General features: G+C 45.2%; 1 protein-coding gene across 3 annotated transcripts in view; it reads right to left on the bottom strand.

Annotated features, from left to right (window-relative positions):
* The window catches only part of LOC138497642 (polyamine-modulated factor 1-binding protein 1-like), a 2,990,269-nt gene that overhangs the window by 2,321,661 nt on the left and 650,764 nt on the right, over window positions 1–17,844 (bottom strand). For all 3 annotated transcript variants that reach the window (XM_069621239.1, XM_069621237.1, XM_069621238.1), the window contains one exon: window positions 8,591–8,758. In XM_069621239.1, coding sequence (XP_069477340.1) covers window positions 8,591–8,758 — 168 coding nt within the window. The remainder of the gene's footprint in view (window positions 1–8,590; window positions 8,759–17,844) is intronic.

Here is a 17,844-nt window from a genome sequence, read left to right as displayed (position 1 = left end):
GGGGGTAGAAATTCATGCTAGTAAAAGAACACCAATATCCTGGCTAGGGGGTGGGGTAGAGCAGGGATTTTTAAATTACTACTGCTAAGATAACTCCCCATGGCAAGAGGGAATAAGAAGTGCTTAGTTGCAGTCGTTTGCTACACCAAGGAGCCAAGGAAGATAATAGGCAGGCCAAAGGTAGACAGTTTCTGGCACAAGAAGTGTGCTATGTTGCTGAGACTGTGTACCTTGCACCAGGGAACCCTGAAAATGAAACTAGGTCCTTTGGAGAAATCCCCTATACCTTGCTTTAGTTTTCCATCCTGGCACCTTCAGTATAGCTACATCCTTTAGAGTTCCAGTGGAAAAGACCTAGGCCCGTAGGCAAGGCATTTATGCTTCTTGTAATTGCCATAACAGCTTAGGGGTCAAAGGAAACCTTCCTCAGCCCACATTAACACCAGTCCATCCTACGCGAAACCTATCTTAAGCAGTTATCAGCCCAGAATGAATCTCCACTCTGCCAATCTCAATGTAATCCCCACCCTGAGCTTCAGAAAGAATGGAGGCCATACACCGGTCACAGTCGGGTACAAAAGCTGTAATAGCCTCCTGATCGAAATCATGGTGAATCTATCCATAACAGGTTCAAGAGGTCGACGAAGGAAGGGATGTTCAAACAAGGTGTTGGGGCATCGCCAATCTCTGTACACTGCAAACGCGTCTGGAGATGCTTCGGTACCGGTTATACTCTACATCAACACTCTATTCACAAAGTTAATAGTGAATATGCTGGTTTGCTAGTGACTGATTATGGCATGCACTATGCTTCCTCTATGCCCTTCCCCCTATGCTTTGAAGTGGTCTGTACTGCAATTTGGCATGTTACAAACTAAAAAAAACTACCCCCATACTAATTCTTACATTTTAGATTAAGCACAATTTTAACCCATACCCTAAATACTATCACCTACCCTTTTGCCTTTCTTTTTTCGGAAATATTGTTTTACAATGGAATGTTTTTTTCAGTTAAATATTAACATGAGACAAATCAAAGTGGCTGGCCGTGTACTGACAAGCACCACCTCCCCATGTGATTCTCTGTTCAATGCAATTCTCACAGCCATTATTCAGGCATTTATTTATAAAAGGATACGTATATAGACCCACCTGCTACAAAATTATTCCAACCCCTGGTTTGTTTGTTCGGGCATAATTAAAATCTCCTGAGTCTTTAAATACGAGATCTAAATCACATTTTTTGTTTTTAATACAAACATTCTGTTTTGGTACAGTATGTGTAAGTGGAATGATGTCACGTCTTTGTAGGTTGCACAAACTCCATATGCATTTCAATTTCATCTGGTTTATTTCGGTAATTTCTGCTGTGAGTGGGTTGAGAAAAAAGGCGCATTTTTGATGGCTCTCACTGATCAAACTCATCTGACATTCTGTTTGCGGTCTGCACTGCTGGCTCAATTGCTACACATGTTTAGAAGTAACCTAATTAGTTCAGCTGCAAAGCCCGTATCAAACCTTTCCATCCACATGTACATGACAGACACAGTCTGAAGATTTATTGTAATCAGTGAAGAACATGTAAATTACCTAATTAAATTCCATTGGCTTGCACGTCAACATTCCCAAGCCAGATCATTTAATCCTTTATTTTCAGACTCCAAACTATGCTTTTTTGTAGCGTTTACCTCTGTTTCAAGTTGCCTCTTTGTAGATATGAGGCACTTCCCACTGCACAATATGCAGGATCATAGGATTTTAAAAAGGTGCCATACCAGTGTGGTTACCATACAGTAAAATCCTAGTTTAATTCTGCAATATGCCACTATGTAATGTGACCTTTTTTCAGTGCAGGTTTATCACTGTGCTTGTTCAAAAGGGGACAGACATCATATGAAGGAAAATGTACACAAACGTAAAATAAGGAGTAAAGGAAATTGGGCACAGGAAATAGAAAAGGAAAAGAAATGTAAGGAATATATATAAAAAAAGACAAAAAGTTAAACTCTGACTGTAATAAAGTGCTACTAAAAGACAAAAAAAAGCACAGTGTAAAAGTAATGGAAAGGGGAAACATATAGCGTGTGTGCCTTAAGGTATCCTTCTAGCCTACATGGCTTTCTTGTGCTTATTTGGTGTTGAGCATAGTTTCAATTGAGCTCCTTTTTTTATCAGTTGTCAGGAGTATTTTTTATAAATTCAATTCAAGTGATGTACACTTGGAGTTACTGTGGTCTCATCCTGTCCCAATGTGGAACTCAATATGAAATAACCTATACTGCCATAAAAACATATCCAAGACTGTTGCATGTTAACATGGAAATACAATATAATGAATGGCAGCCGTTGAGAATACCTTAAAAACATTTTCGTGAGAAAGATCTGCACAACTTTCCATTCTGCCCCCTGTTCCGCTTCTGCCCCCTTACTTTTAGCTTTCTTCCTTCTTTCTCTTAAAGGGGTGGTCCTTGTGACAAAGTCCCATGCTGGATGCTTTGGGATGGGCCTGTGAGACCTTTGGGCACTGGAGAACACTACCTGCTATATGAAGCAGGCCTCCAAATATGGTTTAGGATTGATCCCTCAGGCTCCTTAGTCCACACTTGACATCTTGTGGGTAATCAATCCTGTTAACTATAGTGATCCCTTTTTAGCTGGGAATAAGGAGTGTAATGAATCTTCGATTGAAAATGGATATCCTGACCAGGAGAGGTGGGCCATTGAAAGGCACATGATCGCCAAGGTTGCTCACATTCTTCATCACAGGGGTAGCCAGCTTCCCTTCACAGGGGCCTGCTTGATTCAGGAATGAACATCTTATCCATTTGTAGAGGGTGAGAAAGCATGACAAGAAATGGGGAGCTTTTATCGGCCTGGGTCTTTGTGTGAAACTAAAACTGTGACCCAAGGGCAAATAACCTCAGGTAGCAAAGACGTGACCCACCTCACTAGCGAATGAATCAGACGAGCCATCTGTAGTCGTGAGGTCAATGAAAAATTAGATGTTCCGCGGCATATCCTGCATCGCCATAAAAAGAAGTGGGTGTCAACGTAAAGTGTAGAAGTCCCGAGATTGGATTGATAGGTCGGGGGTAGTGAGTGAGGTGCAGCAAAGTAAAAATGTGTAAAGAATCAAAAGAAGAATTGGAAGAGGGAGAAAGGAGTGGACACGAGAAAGTGGAATGAGAGATTACAGCACTGGCAGAGGAGGGAGAAAGGAGCATGCATGAGCAGGGAGAAGGAGAGTAACCGCAGAGGAGAGAGAGACGGGAAGGAGTGAGCATGGGGAGGTGGGAGAAAGTTGAGAGAGGGGTGAAGAAGGGACAAAGAAGCATAAAGGAGATAGATGATTGAAATTAGATGTCCTTTAATCTCCCTGTTTGACCACAAAGAAGGTGGAAATGGAATAAGAAAAGTATCTGAAGGGGGGAGAAAGACTTCGAGGTGGTGTAAAACCAGAGAGGAAGTCAAGATATGAAAGCATATAGGGAGAAGAGGGGCGTGGATGATTGGTCAGCTAAGGAGTTGTGGCTCGTCAAGGAGGCGAACCCCAGAAAAGATGGCATAACCAAAAAGAGAAGGTAGGGAAAACGAAGGGGGGCAGCAAAAGTGGGCTGATGGAGACCTAATGGTCTGGAGAGACTCCTGAGATGGGTGGGGGGAGTTAATCCCGGGGAGGTCCAAATATTGTCATGAACTAGCTTCAGGGCATCATTATGAAGTCCTAATCCAACTCAATCTTTTAAAAACCAATGTTCTCAAACCGTTTTTGAATCTGCAAACATGCGGTTTACAATTAGATTTCTAATATTCCTATAATTCAGCAAAGCTCATAAGCCTATGTTTATTTGTTAAATAAAAGTGCATTTCACTACAAACATTTTTTAAACAGCATTTCACAAGTTGCATGAGTTGAATTCGGATCAGCAAGTTTCATACAGAAGTCAAGTTTTGCAGTTTCCTGTGTTCTCTTTTTAGCTTCCTGTAGCTGCCAATAGCATCATTCCCAGGGAATCGCATAAAATGAGATATCTTCATCTTTGATAAAAGAAAATAAAAACTGCGAGATGGCAAACTGTAGCCTTGCTCCTCTCATGTGGGGCAACTTTCACACAACAACCCAAAAGGGCTTTAGAAACAAACATTGAATGTCTGGACAAGACTTGTATATGGGGCATAGAGGGAACACACACACACGGACACACACACACACACCCAACCCCCCCCCCAGCTTGCCATGCAGCAGCGAGTTAAAGTTGTTTTTACTATCGCTGCTTAGAGGTCTGTCATATTTGGTTAATCACATCTAAAATGTTTCCCTGAAACGTGTTTTCATTAACTGACAAATCTACTCTTAACCGATGATCATATATTTTGCAATATTTCTATTACTGAGTTATCATATTGGACATTGCGGCTATGCTTTTCATAGCTTTTGTTTCTAAATGATATACTTCTAGGATTACACTCCTACATTAAAAAAGCTTTTACTCCTTCACTTTCTGTCAATCATTTAATGCAATGGTCAAACGTTTATCTGAGCTGACAAAAGCCCCATTAAAAGAATAACTTCTCCACAGCCATGAAGAGGTGCCTAGACAACTATACTCTAAGGAGACCTCACTTTCACTGACCTATGCTAATAATTTTAATAGACAATGCTTTGCTAAGAATTAAGGAAACATTAGCTTGTCCATTTCGCTCTCCTCTCTCACAATAACCCTATGGATGGTTAAACACGATCAGCAGTGGTGCCGTGAGTATCAAGTCATAATGTTGCCAGTTAAAAAATCATCCCTGGGCAAACTGTGGTTTCCTGTCAAAATCCAGAACTTTCTCTAAATATTTTAGGCTGGGTGTTTGTTTAGCCCACTATTTTTGATCTCTATTTTTGGTCATCCTATTGTCTAGTTTCTCTTTCCTATCACCTCCTCCCAAACCTGCCCTTTTTTTTGTCCGATGACACCTTGGCAGGGTTACAATATGCTACCTTTCGTAGAACACCACGAGCCGTAAAACCACAATGGTGTTGTTGGCCGCAGTATAAATATTGGATAAGATAACAATCATACCAGTTCTAGAATAGGGTGCAATAGCTTATTACATGGGGGGAAAAAAAGAAAACATGGTTGACGCCTTTGATTATCACCCTAAACTTTAGGTAGTCCATTGTAGAGGGATGTTGTAATTTCCCCAGTTAGACTGGACTGCTGCAAGTCAGAAATAGATAACGTGGTGGTTGATCGAATGATGTAGAGCTTGTCCCTAGTTAAAATTGACATATGTTAAATTCTTGATGTTTTGCATATGAGCTATTGAAAAGCTTTGATCAAGACTCAGAGTCACACATTTTGCATTTTAGCTTCATTAAGGTTCATTAGCACCCGGCACGAGCGAGCCAGCCAACCAGGTGGCTTGAAACACGGGCTGGAACCTACAATCTCAGCCCACATTGCGAGCCGCCTGACGGCTGGTTCCCCCGTCCTCCATCTTCCCCCACCCTCCGTCCCCTTTTCCTTTTTTTTTGTTTTTCCCATTGACACCCCCCTCCCCAGCCCCACTTACCTCACTTCCTAGCTTCTCCAGCCGCTATGGAAAGGGAAGAGGGGCTCCGTATGGAGTCCCGCCTTCCCTTTCCATGGCAGCCATCTTAGCTCAGTATTTCAGTTCATTGCACAGAGCGCGCGAGTGGTCCTGTTCAATTACTGAAAATACTTTTGTTTTTAAGCACTCCGGTTTACCTCTTTGGTACCCCAGGGTGCTAATTGCCTTAAACCACCGTTGCCTGTTCCAGCCCTTTGAACAGGGGCTTAACGCCACATGATTGTTTGCATTAGTGCAACTCTTGTACAGATTTCAAAGTCCTCAGAAGGTAATATATGAGGATGTAGATTATTGTTGAAGTGTTTCTCCTTTCTAAACCTCCTCACAGTCATTACTGGTGCTAGTCCCGAAGCCTCTCCATGGCCAATCGGTGCTCCTGCACAGTACCCAAAGCTCTCTGCCAATTGCTCTCTGGTCTGGGTTGTGTGGCCCATTATGCTCCCCTGCTGCATCCTCCTTGCCTGGCCTGAAGTTCCTCCAGCGCCTCCACTGTGACTGCATGTCAGAATTCGCTGCTCGTTGCTCTCAACTTGTTGCAGATTTCTCCCACTGTTAATTGGCCAATTCGCTTGCTTGTTCTTTGCTGCTGATGAGGTCTGTCTGATATATGCCAGCATGGCAGCTCTCTGGTGTCCCTCTGATATTATCCACCACTTCCCCCTCTATTTCTTATAATGCAGCACCAGGAGAACAGCCTCTCGCTTTACATACCCCACACTCTGCTCTGTCCAACCCACTGTGTGATGGCCCTTGTTATTCGATCATAGCCATGGAAGAAAGTCTCATCAATCCTCTACTGGCTCGTAGTCTATGAAGGCATTTGACCCTAGTAAGGAAGGAAAACAAATTTAGGAAAGTCCATCCTAATCTTAAATTACTGTACCTTAAGCCAAGACTGAGTGAACTGTAGATACGAATAGTGTTTGGTGGAGGGGGCGTATAGGAGGTACTGCATTTGTCATACTTTTATGTCGTGAAACTGTGGTGCACTTGTTTTGTTTTTGGCCTGCTTTACCGCAACCTTCAAGAAAGGGGAATCATAGCTGCCTTGGTGACATTCGGGAACAAAGCAGTTATGGATGCGTTAGTGCAGATGCTCTTCACAGACTGAGCAATTGCAGGGTACCGTGTAGCATTATCCATCATCGGTGTGGGACTTAGCAAATCCAACTTCTGCTACTTTTTGGCTCCCGCTGTAATTTTATAGTTGAGGATTTAATGCGTTTAGGGATTGATTTATATCACGAGTTGTGTCTTTAAGAAAAATAGACATAATATATGTGAATTGTTGTTATTCTGTTAATGTATTCATTGTGTGGCTTTGAGCTTTGGCAAATATAGAATGACGTCTCGGGCCAACAAATAACTGCTACTTCAGGCGGTATCATTTATGAGATTAAGAGATAAAGATGGATTAGTTTACCTAATTGGCAGCAGAAGAGGAGAAAAGGTGGTTAATGGCGGGTAGGAATTGAAAGAATTAATGTCTGGAAGTAGTAGGATTTGTGAAGGGGAAAGTATAAGAGTAGCAATATGAAAGGTGTCATTACTTCCATAGTTACAGCAGCATGACTCCTGCCATGTTAAGCATTCATGACACATGACCAGGGTCATCGTGAGTTTAGCTACATGTGGTTTAAGGGGTTAAGTGTAAAATGGGTTGAATGTCAAGACAATGCCAATAAAAGAGTGGGGTGATTCTCTGAGCATCAATTTGGGGTCTAATGGGCAGGTGAGAGGAGGATAGCTGGTTATGGTGTAGATTTTGACTGAATTTGAGTTACGGGTAGGGCGGTGATGGTCGTGTGGATGAAGTGGTGATCAGAAGGAGCAGGCTATGAATGTCAAGCACGAGGATACGGTCACACAGTGATGGAGCAGAGCCAAGGGTAGGAAAAACAGGGACAGCTACAAAAAGTAAAACAGAAGCATGCTTCCTCACTGTCGAGAAGTAGGTAAGCTTGTCACGTGGCTTAGGTTATGATATGCTATATGATAGGTTGTAATATGATAGGTTATTTATAACGTGCTAAATACCCAGAGGTTTCTAAGCGCGGAACTGGGGATCGGACCTGTGCTGTTCCGTGTTGTCTTGCTTCCAAGGCGAGCACGTTGCCGCTGAGCTACCCTCCCGAGACAAAGGTTGCAGAGGGGCCACTGACGTAAGCGGACAGACATGGCAGCCTGCAAAAGCAGCGCACCGGACATGGTCATTTCAATACCAACATGCCAGCATCCCCATTAAAAAAACCTATGAAACTGCGCAGTACCCATAGATCGGGAAGGAGGTGCGAGGGGAAGGAAGGGGCACGTTCATCCTCAATATAATGTATGCACTAGAATGAATCCTGTATAAGAGGTACGACAATTTAAATACTTTTGTTTAAAAATTGGTTTTAAGCAGCCTATATGCAATGTAACAGCGCAATCCCACCGCACTGAATTTTAAAAGAGATTCACTCGTGTGGCAATAAAAGTGTATTTCACCTTGTCCATTATCTGCTGGATATGTGGATTAATCATACATTTTTATATGGCACCCGACGGCACCACCTAGCACATACTTAATTTTAAAACATTCCAATGACCTATGATGTAAAGAGGAAAATCAAATTAGGATAACCGGCGAAAGAACTACTGTACAGGAAAAGCAATCAGACAAATGCTACTTACCTCCTCTAATTACTGTTCGGCCAAAGGAGACCCATGAAATGGATATGCCGTCGCAAAGGTCATTTCCTATGGCACATTTTTTTATTAACGTTGAAATATTTCCTACCTTCCTGTGTTTCGAAATCTCGCTGCGCTCCCACATCAGCAGGCACGATGCACCCTCTAACATGCCGCGTCAAAACCTTCACAGAATTCCAATCCTATCAATTCTCCATCTACAAATTTACACACAATGACCAGGCGTAGCGGCAAAATGCATGCATTCAATGGGTGACCTTGAATCAACGCGTTCTCATTATTCAGCTAAACATACCTTGAACTGCATTTCCCCTAGCATGTGCTTTAAGTGGGCACACTCTTGCGTGAGCTCACTATTCACATGTTCCGTAAGTAGAACTGCTTTTCTGGCGGAATTTTCTGCCGACTTGAGGGAGGCGAGATCATCGCGTAAATTATTTATGGTTTCTCTGCATTCGTTTGCCTGAAAAATAAAGTATACATTTAATTAAAAAGAGGTCCATGCTTGCAAGGTCAGGATTTGGAGAATTAACTTCATTTAAAAACTCTCACAAGCAAAGTTATCAACATTGATATGCGTTTCAGCTGGATGCTGCTATTTCCAATCACAGATAACGTGTGCTGATTTTACTTTCATCACTACACATTACATATTATCGGGGATCTGGCGAGCTCCCTCTCCGCCATATACATTCCAAGCCATATGTAAACTCTGCTTAAGAGGTCTACTGATCCTAGCTCCATGTAAACCCCGTACGCAGCTTACATTTAATCACATAACCTCTATGCATAGATAACCCACAGCCACTATATTGCATATTAATCAATTGCATCTATACATACGGTAAATCAGCCGTGATCAATTTAAGCCCTTCATATTGCTGCTCTAACTGTGTTTGTTTAAATTGAGCTTCCGTTCAGCCCTTAACACTGATTCCAAGTTCAGTTATTGTGATGCAAGGCAGGGGAGTTGCTAGGTCTGCAAAAGACCCGGGGCTAAGCTGATGTCGGAACTGTTGGGACTGGGGGCTAGCTAGTCTTTTGGCTGTAGCTCCTGAGATTCTATCCGGGGCTACAACCAAAAGATCAGGGGCTATAGCCCCCTTAGCCCCCCCCTCCCTAGCAACGCCCCTGATGAAAGGACTACTGCTTTTAAGGGGTACAGGGATGAGTATTGGCTAAACCGCCTACTCAGTCCCACTCTACCACTAACCCAGCAGTGACCCCAATCATAAAGGTCCAACAGGCACAGCCAGAAAGGTATACCTCCTTATCCACTTTTCATATCGTGGGCGGTTTTTTAATATAATTTTTTTTTTTAACATTATTGTAAACCCAGCTAGATTCGTTATCCAGAGATTTTAAAGTACTGACATTCAGCCCAATTAGAATTTTAATGCAGGCAATTGCTTTATTTATGCCAACTATAGAATCTTCAATACAAGGCCAGGAAAATCACACCCATTAAGATACGGTAGTGAAATAATTAAGGAGTTTATTGATAGAGGAATGTATACAAAAACGTGCATTTGGCCACAATGAACATTATTCCATCACTGTACACACGTGGCTACATTAGTTTAATCAATAATCACAAGCCAAACACAAACTCGAAGTGCGTATAAAGGCAGCACAGAAACCGCTGCTCAATTGAGTATGAAACAGCTATGCTGCATGGAGCCATGTCTTTTGTTCCCAAAAGCATGCTTGCTGAATCGTTTTTCCCTACTATAAACAGTTTTCTTTGAATATATGCCTTCCGATTGCTTGTCTTAATGTATCATTTTTGTTATGAGTGGCATGCCACTAGTCGCCTCTGAGTACAAGCACAAAAAAACAACAGCAAGATGTAGAAGGCAACATGGAGGCAACAGAAGGCTTTTAGATCTTTCCTGAATCTGAGGAACGTAGGTTCCTGGTGGGGTGGTGAGATGAGGGATTCAGGGTTTGGCAGAGAGAAAGGTCTCCTGTTCCTGGAAGCTGCGTCCAAACCTGGTGGATAGCATAGTCCTGTGGGGGGAGTGAGCGGGTGCAGGTTGAATTTGGACGAGAAGAGGTCTGGGTCGAGGCCATGGAAAGTTTTGTGGATTTGCATGCAGTCTTCCACTGAATTCTGTTCATCAAAGGGAACCAGTAGAGGGACAACAGTGCTTGCTAGATGTGATCTCTCCAACTGGAATCTGAATGCAGAAGCACAGGTAACACTGTTACTCGTAGCGTCTCTTTTGGATTTTCCATCCTCTTATGCCCTCCCACCCCGCTTGCTCATTTCCTTTCATCTAGCAGACTATGGTCTGGATACCAATGGCAGGGGCACAGCACGACATTCCACAGGTGCTCTGAAAATACTAAAGTGGTGATTTGCACTATTTTTAAAGCATATCAACATGACATATTTCAAGGGGTGTGCAGATTTAAGTGTTCATAACAATGACAATCAGGAAAGGACAGAAAGGGAGAATATGATGGAGGTGTTTAAGCTTAAAGTAGAATTTGGGGACAAGGACTCACTTGGCCAGTGAAGGAGGGGTTTAGATCGAAACCTAGGTCATTGGCAGAGTTAGAAGGGGCAATTTTCAACAAGGGCACAGTGTCAGATGTTCACTACAGGGATTAGACTATCAACTAAGAGCAGGATTTCAGTTTCAACCAGTTTGCTCCCTTTAAGGTGTTCATGGCTTGAAGACAGGAAACCAGAGTAGGATCTGTGTGGCAGTATGCTGTCCATGCGTAGAAGATGTGTGTCATCTGCATACATGTAAAGGTTTAATCCGAAATAGCAAGGGGTTAAAGGTAGAAATTGAAGGGAGGAGACATGACAGAGCCCTGAGGAATGTCACATGTTAGGAGTAGAGGCTCAGAGAATAGGGGTGCCAGCAATGACAGAGATCTGCCTTTAAGAAGACTTTGTTAGGAGGGTCACCCACAGGAGGATCTGATGGTCAACTCTGTCAAAAACAGCCAAAGGTTTCAGAAGGATCAGAGCATTATCCCAATCTAAGCCAGCTGACCTCAAATCAGGGGAACCAGAACTGAATTGGTGCCCTTCCCATCCTGGAAACCTGCTAATTTTGAGTCAAAGAGTGAGTTTTTCAGTACTATCCAATTTGCTCACATGCCATTTTGTTCAAGGGCCATTTGCTCATGTTTCTTTGTGTGCACATTTCACTGTAGACAGGGGTTAGGTTTAGGTATATATTAAGGTGGGGTGGAGGTGCAGGGGCCAGGGGGTGTAAGGTAGGCATGGTATCAACAGTAAGACAGACACAAGTGACCACAGTTCAATGGTGTTTAATAAACTTCAACAAGGGTGTGATAAACGCTTATCTAATCCTAAATCTAAGAAGGGAGCAAGCTACGACCATCAAATAATAAGGCAGACCTAGTGGAGTCTCATCAAAATAAAAAGGACCTATTCTAAAATAACCTATTGTCAATCCTTGCCGCTAAATACAAATAGTGTAGGGTAGTGTTCATGAAAAAAAAGTGTTCATAAAATGATATATCAGGATGTTCAGGACGTTGGCCTCCCTTCCCCATGTTGTCAGCACAGGAAAAGGCAGTTCACTCGAGCAAAGGACACTCTGGCTTCGTCGGCACAAGGATACAGTTCCATTACCAGTATGAGGGCCTTCTGTACTCAAGTCTCTTCCTATCGCCGACACCTACTCATGCTTCCGCCAGACAGACCCTCACCGACATCCTCTTTGTCGATCCTTCGCCAGATCTATGGACTCCTCATATGTTCTCAGTGCTCTGCCCCATCTCCTCCTCTCCCATTAATGGTGGCACTCGCTGGGAAGTTCTCATGGCCTCCATCGACTCCTCTAAAGTCATCATTAATGTCTACCTAAATGGCACTGTAATGGTCCAAGGCCCTCAGGCCAATCTCCTCCTCTTTGCTAGGCGCTTCCCTCGCCTCATCAATTTCCTCTCATCTCCTGCTGTCCCCTCCTCTCCCCCCTTGGCTACCTTGTCCTCCCTCTCCTCCTCCCCCTCCTCCTCCTCCTCCTCCTCTGCCCCTCCTAGGGCTCTTTCTCCTCCGCAGGGCGTACCTCTGATCTGTACTCCTCCCCGGAAAGTCTAATGCTGGCAACCTTCTTCATATTGCCACTCTCAACACTTGCTCTGCTGTCAAACACTCCTCTGACATCTGCCACCTCCTTGAACTAGACCTTGAGGTCCTTGGTCTTACTGAGACATGGTTCACGGCCTTTGACACTCTACTCCCTGATGGCTACAAGATCCTCTCAGCACCCAGATCCTCCCGGTCCGGTGGGGGGGAGGGGGTAGCCCTGATCTTTCCTGAGTGGATTCCTGCCTCCATAATTCCCACTCAGACCTACTCCTCTTTTGAATGCCTTGTCTGTAGGCTTTCTCTCTCGCCTACCCATTCTCTTACTGTGGTTACCATCTACCGGCCTCCTGGTCAAATCACCTCATTTCTCTGAGTGGGCAGACCTCTCCTCCTCCCTCCTGGCCTCTACCACTCAACTCCTCCTCCTCCTCGGTGACCTCAATATACATTTAGACTCTCCTTGCTCCTCCTCATTACACTTCCATGACCTCTGCGACTCCCTCTCCCTGTCCATCCTCCCCTCTGGCCCGACTCACTCTGCAGGGCATACACTCAATGTCTTGATCTCCTCTGACCTCCCCCTCTCGATCCCTCTGACCACTCCTCTCTCCTGGAGAAATCACTCCCTCCTCTCCTCTCATCTCTCCCTCTCTTCCCCCCAAGCCAAGCCTACCCCATCTCTGCCACCTACCTTCTCGGATATCCGGCCCATGAAGCGTGTCTCAGTTGAGGCTTTTGCCGCCACTCCCCCCCCCCCACCTCCACCTTTGGCTGTCTCACATCCTGACACAGCCCTGTCTCTGATCTACTCTTCAATTTCTGATATGCTTGATGCTCTTGCCCCTGTCATGAGGATCCGTTTGAAGTCCAAAGCCAAGTGCAATTCCTGGTATGACTCTGACCTAGCTATGTAGGGCGGCTGAGAGGAAATGGAGGACTTCCTGTTCATGCTCTGACAAACTGGCCTGTCGCCTGCTACAAAGGCAATACCGACTCTCTGTCCTCACCAAGAAGAGATTCCACATTCAAGCTCATGTCTCTGCGGCATCTAACAACTCAGTCAAACTCTTTAAAATCTGCAAGGAGCTGGCCAACCCTGCTGCAGTCTGTACCCTGCCTGTTGCCTCCCAGGCTCTTTGCAATGCCCTTGCCTCTCACTTCATTTCAAAGACCCAGGACATCCTGTCCACCCTCTTCACCCACACCCCTCCTCTCCCCATCTGTGCTTGCTGACCCTCCTTTAGCCACCCCCCACCATCCTTCTCGTCCTTTCCCCTTTTCTCCCCTGACGAGGTCGCTAGACAAATCCGATCTATGAAAGCCTTGTCAAAACAGGTTCATCCGTGTCCCTCTAAAACCATCAAGGACCCCATTGACACCGTCGCTCCGGCCCTTGCTGATTTTTGCAACCACTCCTTTGCCTCGGGATCCTTCCCCTCCTCTCCTCTCCTCTCCCCTCTGAAGCACTCCCTTGTGCATCCTCTGCTCAGGAAACCCACAGCTGATCCTTCTTGTCCAGCTAACTATCGCCCAATTTCCATTACTCCCTTTCTTGGCAAACTCCTGGGAAATTTGGCCATCTCTCAGCTTAACCTTCATTCTAATTCTGTTGGCTGTCTCCATGACCACCAGTCTGTCTTCAGAGCTGCCATAAGCACGGAAACTGCTCTACTGAACATCCGTGAAGATCTGCTCTCCAACCTTGACTTCAACATTCCCTCTGTCCTCATCCTCCTCGATCTCTCTTCTGCCTTCGACACGGTCAACCATACCATCCTGCTCAACCGTCTCTGTGAAAACCTGGGTATCACTAATCAGGCTCTGGCCTGGCTGACCTCTTTCCTCTCAGATCGACCCTCACAGTTCCAACTTGGGTCCTTCCTTTCATCTATCTTCCTCTCTACCTGTGGTGTTCCCCAGGGGTCTAACCTCTCGCCCTGGCTTTTCAACCAATACCTGGCATCTCTCGCCCACTGCATTGTCACTTTCTGCTCAAATTTCCAGTGCTACGCTGACAACACTCAGCTCATTTTCAGACTGCCCTCTGCCACCTCCTCTCCCTCATCTCCGATTGCTTAACTGCCATTCAAGATTGGTGTGCCACCAATGATCTTTGTCTGAATGCCAGCAAGACAGAGATCCTCCTCATCGGCACACCTTCACCATCCTTTCACTCTCTGGCCGGCCTTCCTTGGCCCTCCTCCTATCCCCACCTGTGAGGCTAAGAACCTCGGGGTCAACTTTGACTCCACCCTTTCCTTCTCCGCCCACATCTCTGAGGTCTCTAAAAAGTCAAATTTCCGACTGCACCTCCTCACAGGTACTCTGCCTTTCCTCTCCTTCCACCAGAAGCTCATGGTATCCCAAGCTCTGGTTCTCTCTAGCTTGGACTATTGTAACAGCCTCTTTCTAAATCTACCTGCCTCTACTCTCCGCCCTCTGCAACTAATCCAGAACAGAATTGCGAGACTTGTCCTTGGCCTCAAGCCCTGAGATCGTATCTCTCCAGCTCTGAAATCTCTCCATTGGCTCCCAGTGGATGCAAGGATTAAATTCAAAACCCTCTGCATTGTCCACAAGGCTTTCTGGGGCCTGGGTCCAAAATACCTTCAGCTATCCCTCTGCAAATACCTCTCCTCTCGAGCTCTTCGCTCCTCCAACTCCCTCAGGGTCAGTCGTTTTTCAAAGAAACAAGCTGGGGGTAGATCTGTCTTCGGCTGGGGCCTCCCTCTGGAACAGCCTCCCTGCTACTCTAAAACTTGAGGCGAACCATCTCCGGGCCATAAGCACCTTAAGATCTTCCTCTTTTCTTCTGCTTTCTCTCCCCTGCTGATCAGTTCTCCCTTGGCACCGTGCACCTGGCCACCCTTTGTCCTCCGGGCCCAGGTACCTGCTCACCCCGCCACCCTCCCGCACTGCCTCCTGGCCACCCCTTGCACTGGGGTGTGTATCTGTACCCATACAGCCCCCCTTTTTCTTCCTGCACTTATCAGACCTACCCTGTCTACTGCCTTAAACCTAGCACTTGCAAATTGCTGCCTGCACTAAAACTGTTTGTTGCCTTTATGATTCATTTATTGTTATTTATCTGTTTCTCCTCTGCTTCACACTTTCCACTTCTCCCCCCTTCCATGCACTTTTCCCCTCCCCCTCTCCCATGCACGTGGGCGTTCTCAATGTCACTGGGCCTAGTAAGATCGCTGTTTTGTTCTCCCCCGTTTCCCTCCCTTGCCTTGTCGCACTCTGAAACACTTGTGTACGAGCGCGAGAGAAATAAAATCATATCAAAGTCTCTTTATTCAGAGGGCCTGATGTACCAAAACAAAACACAAAATGCCTTTCCTCCTATAAGTACTCAATTCAGGGGATTCATCCTGGAGCCCCCTCAGCTGGGTTCAGATCCCTTTTATTTCACTTTCGTTACTGTGGATCCCCCTCTTCTGGGCTCATACCCATTTTTACAATGTTCCGAGATTATTCTCTCAGGTGACTCACGGTTCACCACGGACGCCCCTCAGTCGGGATCAGATACTTCCTCTTATACAATTAGTCTCCCCCAGCCGGGCTCGGACCAATTTCAGTTTGCATGAAACTATCGAAGACTCTCGAATGTGCACAGGGTTTAGCTTGACCCGTTGCAGGACCACTCCGATCTCAAAATTCCTTTTCACAGTTGCCAACCAGTTGTATACCTAACAGAGCCCTTCGAATGAGCACCCACGTGGCGCCGGACCACAGTCTATGGTATCTAAAGTTCTGTCACTCCTCTGGTTTTCAATTATATTCACGTCGCTCGTCACATACGTTTCACACACTGTTCTCTTTAGATTTGTTCATACATTGTTGCTGCTTGCACCCTTGGTTCCAACACCGGCTGGTCTGGTATCAGTGTCTCCAGCTCACCGGCTGACCTGTCTTTACTAGCGCTGCTTTGTTGTAGGAGCCAAGGACAGTACCACAGCGGCAAATGCTCTTCCTCGCCTTGGTTATCGATGCAGGAGAGCCCTGGGTACCTGACACAATGCAGGTTTCTTCAGCTTTAGTCCCAGCTATTAGGTTTCTTATATTCCATGGTTCACGAAAGTAACCGTCTGAAAAGGTCAAGGGCACTTCCCTCCCTGCATAACCTTTCTGGTCTTGCCGTCTTTCTCCTCGTATTAAACTGCCATCTTGGAACTGCTGCTTCCTCGTAAGCTTTGCCTTGCTCAGAGTGTGCTTTTGTGCTCCACCTTTTATCAGTTTGTGGAAGTGTGATGGAAGTCAGGTGTGTGTAATGATCAGTAATTGCCTGACCATTTTATTGGGACATGTCAGGTATACAGCTCTGGTGTTAGTCAGTGAGTTGTCCGTGAGAAAGTCTTTTTGTCGGAAAAGGGGGTGGGGAGCTTGAGTTCCTAAGTATCCTACCTGGTAGGATGGGAAAATGTGTTACAGGGAAGGGGATACCACGTCTCACCATCTGGTGTCCCATTCCCACTTAACGAAGACCCCCCCCATTCAGGTGATCCTCACGCACTGGTCCACCCCACAGGAACTGGATCCAAAAGCGATGGCTGTGTCCTGGCCACCTGGATGACAGATCCCTGGGGACTAGCGGGTGAGACACCATCCGGTTTCTCATAGGGTCTACTCCTGCTTTTTTTGTTATGAAATGGGTAAATAAATTCAATCAAATGGGCCTCGAACAAATTCTCTCAAGCAAACATCGCAGAAGCTTCACGTTTGCTGGTGGCACGTTCAAACAGTTTGACAAGGATTGGGAAGTTACCTAGTTTTGAACAGTCCAGGTTTAGATTCTTCAGAAGGGGGACAACAACAGCAGCTTCCATCAAGGGGAAGGGGAGCAAATACAAAGTAATGGGGTAGTTCACCAAGCTCAGGACACGTTGACATACTGCAGGGCACAGGAATATGAAGATGTTCGCAAAGTAGTAATGCAATGGGAATGGGTGGGAAATCCCACTCTTTGGACTTCCCCTTTTCCCCACCTCTTCCACCCTCTCCCCCCCATATACACCCATCCACAATCTTGTTGTGTTGCTCTTTATTTATTGTTTTGTTTATGGAAATGTACGGTTTAAGGGGGAGATTAGATCCCTTCCTTTCCTTTTTGCGGTTTATGAACATAAACCGAAGCACAAATCAATGGGTTGCTTGTCACACTGTGGCCTTCATTAGCATAAAGAAAAGGGCATTCACAAGAAACAATCAGACCATCTCAATGCAGCATAATTGCAATGTGTGAAGCAAATCCCAGCAAACAATATATTTTCTGGTAACAAAGGAGCTGAGGTGAGGCTATCTTATGCACAGGTCACTTATCTGATAAATAATCCATGTTCATGTATTTTCTTAAATTTTGTATTAGATGCATAGCTTTAATGTTGAGCTTTTAGCCATAATTAATTACATATCAAGAAGAAAGAAGATCCACAAATCGCATCCAATCTCACAACCACACGGTTATAACA

This window comes from Ambystoma mexicanum, chromosome 5q, assembly GCF_040938575.1.
Source record: "Ambystoma mexicanum isolate Mex_15411 chromosome 5q, UKY_AmexF1_1, whole genome shotgun sequence".
NCBI lineage: Eukaryota > Metazoa > Chordata > Amphibia > Caudata > Ambystomatidae > Ambystoma > Ambystoma mexicanum.
The sequence above is the reverse complement of the archived record's forward strand: the minus strand, read 5'-3'. Positions and strand labels throughout refer to the sequence as shown.